Genomic DNA, 9,017 nt, shown 5'->3' on the forward strand with positions numbered 1-9,017 from the left:
TTGTGCGGCACCGTCTGAGACACTTGTGACACTTATCACCGATTTGACATTCACCCCGTCATCATCTGATATCAGTGGATTCTCAAATGTCAAAACACACACACACACACACACACGCACACGCATGCGCAGACACACGTGTGCCTCCCTCGCTTCCCGTGTGACCTGCAGAGGAGTGTCTGCAGGTCAGGTCAGTGCTGGAGGAAACCGTCTTTGACGTGGGCTGGGATCGACCGCTGAATAAATCCGATGGGTTTTAATGAGGGACAAGGTTGTGTGTTCCACCTGAGCTCACGCGTCGATACCAATCCCAGCCCCAAGTGTTGAAACGCTGCTGGTACATTATGTTGCTATAGAAAATAGAAAATAATACCTGCATACTAACCATTAAAGAAAAGACCCTGTTTTCTATTAAAGGACTGTTTTCTAATTGCAGCCAGATTCGAAGCTCTGCAGGTGTAAGGTTGAACACTGCTGAAGCAAAAACAGGTTCCTGAATTACGAGTTACAATGAGGCATCTAAAGCTGCAAAATGCTGCAGTTTTCAAACGCTTCAGAAATTGATTCATTAATTGTTAATCTGAAACTATTTTGATAATCAATTAATCATTTGAATAATTCTTTTATGGAAAAAACACCCACTTTTCTCTGATTCCAGCTTCTCCAAAGTGAGGATTTGCTCCATATAAAGAGATTTTTGGACAGTTGGTCGGACGAAACAAGCCGTTTGAAGACTTCATCCTCTATTTTCTAATTTATCGACTAATCTGTTAATTATTTTGTGATTGATCGGTTGTTTATGATCCATAAAGAGTCTAAAAACTGTTGAAAAATAGTCAGAACTCCCTATTGCAAGACCCAGATCTCAATGTGAGTGATGGCTTCATCATTTTACTTATTTTTTCTGCTCAACTGACCAAAATCCAAATAAATTCAATCTACAATGGGATAAACTGAGTTGCTTTGGGTCTTCTCAGTCCAGTGCTTTCGATCCAAAGCACCTCTCACTGAGATTTGTTGTCCAAACAATAACGAATGAACAAAATCTGCCCTCGTTGTCGATTCATCTATATATAAATGCCATACCTGCTGGTGGTGCGGGTGAAGTACGGCCTGTCGTTGACCGAGGGGACGGACTCGTCCATGAGCGGGTACGACTTGATGAAGGTCAGCGTGTCGTCAGGGAAGGTGGTGGACGACTTGTAGGCGGCGGCTGAGCCCTCCCCGGCGCAGCAGCCCGGCCTGAACATGAAGACAGCCGCAGACAGAAAAATGGATCAGCGCTGAACCCAGTTTCCTGGGCACAGATGTAAGAGCACTGGCAGCTGTTTGTCTTTGGGGACGAGCAGGAGGGAAAAAAAACCAAAAACAAAAAAAAACAGGTGTCTGGTAGGACTGGTTGTTTTTGTTGTTCAGAGATATGTCTGTGCAGAACAATAACAACAGCAGCTGCAAAAACTCCATTGTCAGAGGCAGAAAAAAAAAAAAAAAAAAAAAAACGTTCTTGGAAAGTGACAGTTTGCTATTTAAAGATGCGTCTCTTACCTTGGTTTCGGGACTTGCTCCTCTGGAACAGGTGTCCACGCCGACTCACTGTTCCTCTGCTCTTTGAATTTGCCGCTGAAGGCCTTCTCGATGTCGTCCATATAGAAGGCGCAGACTGCCGAGCCGGTGATGCTGTTGACGGGGCCAGAAATCACCATGACGTTACAAAAGGTTGGGAGGTCGGCACCTTTGTCAAAAGCGCGACACTAACTCCGACATCTTACTGATCGGCTGTCACATGTAAACAAAAACTTTATTTACTTTATCTATTTTATCTGCTGCTATGTTCCATGTCTTGCTAGTATTTGCTTTTACTTTCTTTGTTTGCTTTAAATGTTTTTATTCTGTCTAGAGCCAAATTGAAAAATAAAAAAAGAGAACATATTAGTAATTATTATTGTTGTAAAGAAGCTATTAGTGAAGTGTTATTGTGTAACCACAACACTGTACAGATTACTGTAGCGATAACTACATGACACTGAAACGCTTCTTTTATTTGTGTTGTGCCAGTTTTTCTCTCTTAAACAACTTCACACCTCGTTGTAGAAACAAGACGCTTCCCTTTGGAAATTCAAATTGTTTTATTTTGGTTGTTGATGGATAAATGGATTAATTGACTGATCATGTCGGCTCTAGATTTTTCATCAAGACACAGTTACTGGAATTTCAACCAGGATCAATTTACCAACTCACAAAAGTTGACTCAGTATGAAGTTACTCAATAATCTATAGTTTTAATTCTGTGTCTGTCATTTGCTTTCTAATGAACTCTGCTTTTCTTTTTTCACAGCAAAGATGATGAAACGCAGATCAGAAAGAATACAGTCGGCTCGGAGCCTGGGTTGTCACGGTAACAGTCGAAAACAGGTGCACCATTACGCAAAGCTACTTTTTAACCAAGAGGTTATGACACCATCCGGAGAGCTGTCACTGAGTATTTCTGTAGTCATACATCTCCTGGCTCAACCGCAGCTTTACCTCGAAAACAACAGACACAAACAAACAGAGAACGTTACTGCGATCAGACAGTAACACTGATCCCTGTCTGACCCCTGCTGACCTGTTAGCCTGCGTGGTGAAGACGCCCAGCACCGCCGGCCGGTGGTTGATCTGCAGCACGTTGGTCAGCGACTGCAGGACGTCGAAGTAGAAGAAAGAGTCGCCGGGGACGGAGCAGTTCAGCCGCGCCTTGAGGAACGACGTCCAGTAACGTTCCAGCACCCTCGGGGAGCCGCCGTTGTCGTTCTTACAAACGCGAGCGACTCTGGAGAAAACCACCTGAGAGGACGGACGAGGGAAAAATCAAATCCGATTTATAAACCTTGTTGTTTACCACAAGCCAGAATGGGAAACTGAACAGCAGCTAAATAATCTTGTTGGAATGTGGTTTGCATCACAGTTGATGTTCGATTTCTGGCAAGAGTCTGGTCTGGGACGAGTCTCCCACCTTGCCAAGAGTGGTGTACTCCACTGCGATCTCGCTGAAGAAAAAGTACACGTAGTTCCCGTACTCAATAGCGTGGAGGAAATGAGGCTCTGTGGGAGACGAGAAGAAGAGATGAGTGACAAACACGCTGGCAGTGATGCCTTATTTCCAACATGACAGCGCGGTGAGAGCGGGCTGGGAGCGGAGCGGGTAAACACAGATGCTCAATTTGGAAAATGCGTCCTGAAGAAATGCAAGGGGGGGGGGGGGTGTTATAAAATGGCAAATCTGAATATTAGGATCGACAAATAAAGAGAAACATTCTTACCAACACAGACATCACATTTACTGTATTGACACAGCAGAAGTGGTGCTGGATTAGAGCTGATAAAAACACTCGGCTCCAGTCAGAAAAGCCGTCATTTATAAAGTTGGAGTTTTATAAAGTCTGAATATGACTCTGCGTATTGAACCTGGATCCTCTCTAAACCTTACGAATCCATTCTGATTTTAACATTTGTAAAACTCAAGTTGAAAATGACTTCAAAGATTTAGATCTCTAATCAACCTCTGATGGTTGGGAAGGAAAGGAAGATGGTGCTTATTACTTTTACACATCTTATTTTTTTATTGACCTACTTTCTCTAGATTCTTCAGGATTTCTCCTGATTCTGATTCTGAGCTTGCGACAGCTGAAAGTGACGCAACCCGATCAGATTTTGGTTTTAATATTGAAGACACACAGTCTGCTTGCCTTCGTGAAGCAGCACAGACACGGCCGTGCAGAAAGCAAAACTAATGTGAGGCAACGTAGTGTTACACACAAAGGAATAAAAACATGGAATGGTTTTAAAGAGTTTAAAGAAACATCTAACTGCACAGACCAGCACCTCTACAAACAGGACATTTTGCTGTTTAATATCTGAGTATTTAATCATTAATGAAGATTTTTTTAACCTCATTTTTATCAATTTACTCTATAACTATTATACTGGTCATTGTTGTTATTATCGTTATTAGTTTTATTGTTTGTTTCGTCTTGTTCCCTTCTGTCTTGGATTTTAATTACATTATTGTTTTGCATTATGACGTAACGTGAATCCTTGGAAGAGCAGTTGCTACCTTGGTAGTTGCTAATGGGGATCCAAGTAAATAAATAAACAATAACTAATAGACATTAGCCAAGTTACATTACTGGTTTTCACCAGGGAAAGTTGCTTACATGTATGAAAACTGAGGTACAAAAGATTTAAATCTCTACACCATGTGGCTTTGTTGTTTCCACAGTCCTCTTGACTTTATTTGCATCTAACTGAACTTCAGTGAGAAAAAGCTCTGGGGATTTTTAGTTTAATAACTTCAACTGCTTTTTCACCGCACATCACACGTATTCCCACATAAAGGTATAGACAAAATTCTAAGTCAAGTTTCTTATACCTTTAATGTTGAAGTAATGGTAACAGATTTGATAAGAGGTTTGTTATCCCCAGAGCTTTGCAGACCTGGAATCAGTTCAAAACAAGAGCAGCCACCAGAACCCAACCCTTGTCATCGAGATGTCGACTCCTCACAGAAATCTCTCATGGCCGCACCTGTATGTTAATGTGTTAAAAACTGCACACTGACATGCTGGACGCTCACCTCGCAGCCATTTGGAGTCGTACTTGACTGTTCGTAGTACAGGGCTACTTTCTCCCAGACTTCTGTAAATGACTGCATCACTTGCCAAGAAGTCAGTCATAGTTGCAGAGTAGAAATCACCACCTGAGAGAAAAGAGAGAGAGAGAGGGGGGAAAAAAAGCAATTGAGATACATTGCCAGGGATCACAGTTTCCATGAATAACCCACTTCTCTTAAGTGTCTATTTTGGTCACAGGTGACTTTTACTGCCCTTTAAAGAGAGGCAGAGGAGAACAGATGTTGGAGAACGTGTCACTTTTAATAACACCCTATGTGAACTTTGCATAAATGTCAGTGGAAACCTGGCAGGATTGAGTGCAACTTTGGCTCTGCCTTCATTCTTCCGCTGAACTTGACCCTGACGTGTTCACAAAGTATCAGCTTCCTTCATTGCCATGATTAGCAAAGAAATCTAACCATGAATCAGAATCTGTCAAGGGGCAAATACAGATTATACGATGTGGTTATCTGTGCACAGATACTGAACTGTATTTACATCTCTGGCTTTTCGCTGATGTTGCCTTCCAGAGAGGTGTGCAATGATGTAGTGGTAGCCAACATGTAGTTCAGCCTATTATTAAATCTTTGTATTGAATGACTTGAATAAAGCATGTTTTACCGCATGTACATGAACACGGAGATCACAGCTAACCATGTAAACAAACCATGCCGCTGTGTTTTCTTATACCATTCCTGTTGTCCATTAGTTTCCATTCATTTCTGTGCAATAAGAAAATCAATACAGAATCTTGAAACTTGTCTGAGTGATGTCATCCATCACAAGTCGTCCATGAACATCAAGTCTGCGTTAACATTTGTCAAAGCTACATTATCATTATGAGGTGATGTCAGGCCTTTAAAATCAATGCGTCTTTACTATATAAGAGTAACGGAACTGACAGAAACTGATGCAGAATTGATGTTCACTGAAGTTTCAAGAGTCGGCTGATAGATTGATTGATTGATTGATTGATGACATGAAAATTTGAGTTTAATTGAAAAAACAAAACAACAGTGGGGGAAACAGTGAGAAGATTTCAAAAGGTCCTTCACTCATAAACATATTTGATCCACACTTGATTCAGCGGCTGCGCTTGTGAAGCTGTATTTTCATGTTTTTACATTTCTCTCTGTTCATCATTAAAATCCATTCAATCACACAAGACTGCAGCTTGTGAACTGATGCATCATCTGGAGAGCTTCTTCAGGCAGATTAGCCTTATTAAAATCATCAAAAGCATTCAGTGTTTAACCACTGATGAACTAATAATTCACTAAACACCAATTTAATAATAATAAAACTGGGCAAGTGACCTTCATCCACTACGCACCAAAACTGTGCAACACCCTACCAAGAAATATTAGAGGAGCAGGTTCAGTGGACAACTGAAAACATACCTGTTCAATTTATTTATTTTATCATTATTATTACTTTATTTTAGTCCTTTTTTTCAATGATTTCCCCGTCTTAATTCCACTTAAGCACTTTGAGCTGCAGCCTGTGTATGAAAAGTGCAACACAAATAAAGTTTATTATTATTTTACCTTCAGCATGAGCCAGATCGGCAGCTATGGGAGCTGAACCTGTGACCTGTCACTTACAGGGCAGCGTTTACTCACCTGCGAACAGGCCGACGTTGGACTGGCGGGACTCAAAGGGACAGCGAGCCTGTCCCACAACCTCCTCTCCTTCCTGCTCCAGTGTGGACATCTAGGTCAGAGAGGACACAGTGGAGAAAGAGAAGCACTTCATAAGGCCATATACAGAACTGTGAAGCTAAGCCAATAAAAAAAAAGAGGGATATAAAAGACAGAGTGACAATTGTAAACATGAAAACAACGTTACTGTTTACACTTGTAAACCCACGAGGTCGCCACTGCACCGACTGCAGAATCAATGACATTTAAACACAAGAAGTCTTTAATGCAGCGAGAATCTTGGGTCTGAAAGCAAAGGATGTGTAGCAAATCAATCCGTGATAATGAAAGGCACCACATGCATCATAAAGATTAGTTTCATTTGATGCATTCTATGTGGGTCAGGTCCATAAAGGATGTGTGTGAAGTTTGAAGTCCTGCTGTCATGAGCAGAGAGGACAGTTTATCTCTCACACGCAGATATCTAGTTGTTATTTTCCAACCTGCTGTTAACAAGGTTGTAAACCTCAGATATGACAATAAGCAAAACCCAGTTGTGTGTGTGCGTTTGTGTTTGTGTTTGTGTGTGTGTGTGTGTGTGTGTGTGTGTGTGTCTGATGGCTGGATGCATGCAGAGCGGATTTGCCGCCCTCTGTTGCAACAAGGTGACTGACATACACACACAATGTTCACAGTCCATTAACACATGGCGTGGTTTATGTGATGCCGTGTCGCCTCCTCTGACACGAGCAGAGTGTGTAATAGCGTGTTACCTTCATGGTATTTTATTCAATAGATTATTAATGGATGCATCACGTTTTAAATTCTGTCAATCGTCTGCCACAGGAGTCTGTTTTTGAAAATGTCAGCATGGATGAGGTGTAGACGACGAGTGTGTGGAGGGTTAACGGCTGCAGTGTGCACATGTGAAAACACGATCATCCCGTGGAGGAAAAAAGAAGAGATCTGAAATTTTACAACAGAGCTTTGTCACGTTAACTCTGCATAAATGCCCCGAGGGATCTGCACGACAAAAAAAAAAGAAAGAAAAACATTTCAGATTCTGCAAGAGGTGTGTGTTTACACCCTGAACCTGATGCAATCCAACACAACAGCTCTGCCCTAAATATCACTTCTGTGAAGTGTTCAGTTATTGTTTAGACTGAGTCTCTACTTTGCGTTGCTGTTGTAATGAATTGCATTAAGTGCCCCTTTTATTGTATCCACCTAATGCTTGGACAAAGATCTGGTGGAAAAGTGCTTTTCACAAAAAACATGGATTAAAATGAGAAAAGTGGCAAAAGGCTAAGTGTTTTAATGTGTTTTTCCGTTTTGTTTTTACCACAGGAAACACACACAGGGAGGAGAAAGAAAGAAACATGGCCAAAAAAACATGACCGAGGACACGTAAATCAGGGAGTTTATTTTTAGAAGCTGTTGCTCCACAAAATATAAACATCTATTTGGAGTATTTTTGTCACAGTAGTTGCTCTTAAAGGTACCGTATTTTTCACAGTGTTGATCCATATGAAGATATATTTGTGCTCTAGTAACAACAGGTCAGTAAGCAAATCAGAAGAGAAGAGGATCTGAGCCTCTCTTCTGATTGGATCACTGATCAAATAAAAATATGGCAGATTTCAGGTCATCACTCATGGAAACCAAATCCTGCAAGGTTGGATGGTAGGTCTAGGTGGGCGGGGCTTGGGGCAAGGCTGAGAGGGTTCACTGCTTTGTTGTGACATCACAAAGGTACAGAAGTCCAGACAGGTCGTTTTAAGGCTCAGTTTCTGAATACAGGCTGTGTGCATTAATCTGTGGACTGAGGCTTTGATACTTTCACTGTATTAATATAGAAACTAGACCTGATCTATAATCACACAAGACACGGAAATCCCACTTTGTACAATATGGGACGTTTAATATTTTATGTCTGGCACTTTCCCTTGACAAATGCAGACAAAATGGATTTTCAGCACTGACAGGGTTCACGAGGGGCTAATTGTATTCTGCAATTAATCAGAGAACTTATTTATTAAACAAGGATTTCTCCAAAATAAACTCCAGCAATGTGACCTTGAGCCCGGAAAGTCCTCAAGTCACGAGACGTTGATTTAAGAGGCAAATGAGGAAAGAAAATAAAAGCATAAAAATGGAAATAAACATGGTAAAGAGTCTCTAATCAGAATCACTAATAAGTAATCAGAAGATTTGTGCTCTTCAAATAAAATAAAATTCCGTTTTAAATCTGATTAGAAATTAACAGTATTGACCAGACGCCTCGTCTTTTGATTTGAAGTGAAACAAACAAACAAAAGAAACAACTAATAAGTCAGGGAGAAGTGAGGATTCAACAGAGCTGTGCAGTGGCTGCGGGATCATTACCCCAGTGGACAGATGAAGACAGATGGATTTGACGCTTCAAGGTTTTGTTGTATTGCAGACGCATGTTGAAGACAGCCTCTCTTGTTGTCTGCAGACCGGCTGTCTCAGCAGTCTGGTCAGTGAAGCTGCATGTTCATGGCTGAGCATCCATTCATGTCTTTTGACCAACACACACTCAAAACACACAGACGCCATTCACTCGATCTCCCCGTTTGAGTCCCAGAGACACTTTCCTTGATATGATTTACACTTCCTCCCTCTCTCCCAAGCTGTCTGGATAGTCATCTCTTGTACTTTCTTTTTTTCCAGACTAGGGGGAAAAAGACGAGGGGGTGGAGGGGGC

At 41.4% G+C, this 9,017-nt stretch overlaps 1 protein-coding gene across 6 annotated transcripts in view; it reads right to left on the minus strand.

Moving 5' to 3' along the window:
- The window catches only part of sema6cb (semaphorin 6Cb), a 153,110-nt gene that overhangs the window by 44,348 nt on the left and 99,745 nt on the right, over window positions 1–9,017 (minus strand). For all 6 annotated transcript variants that reach the window (XM_087179090.1, XM_023425499.2, XM_023425498.2 and 3 more), the window contains 6 exons: window positions 6,272–6,362; window positions 4,613–4,735; window positions 2,993–3,081; window positions 2,606–2,823; window positions 1,546–1,677; window positions 1,087–1,242 (listed from right to left, as the gene is read on the minus strand). In XM_087179090.1, the coding sequence (XP_087035216.1) occupies window positions 1,087–1,242; window positions 1,546–1,677; window positions 2,606–2,823; window positions 2,993–3,081; window positions 4,613–4,735; window positions 6,272–6,362 (809 nt within the window). The remainder of the gene's footprint in view (window positions 1–1,086; window positions 1,243–1,545; window positions 1,678–2,605; window positions 2,824–2,992; window positions 3,082–4,612; window positions 4,736–6,271; window positions 6,363–9,017) is intronic.

This window comes from Seriola lalandi, unplaced genomic scaffold (genome assembly GCF_002814215.2).
Source record: "Seriola lalandi dorsalis isolate HSWRI2012SDOR001 ecotype SW California unplaced genomic scaffold, Sedor1 jcf7180002054782, whole genome shotgun sequence".
Taxonomy (NCBI): Eukaryota; Metazoa; Chordata; class Actinopteri; order Carangiformes; family Carangidae; genus Seriola; species Seriola lalandi.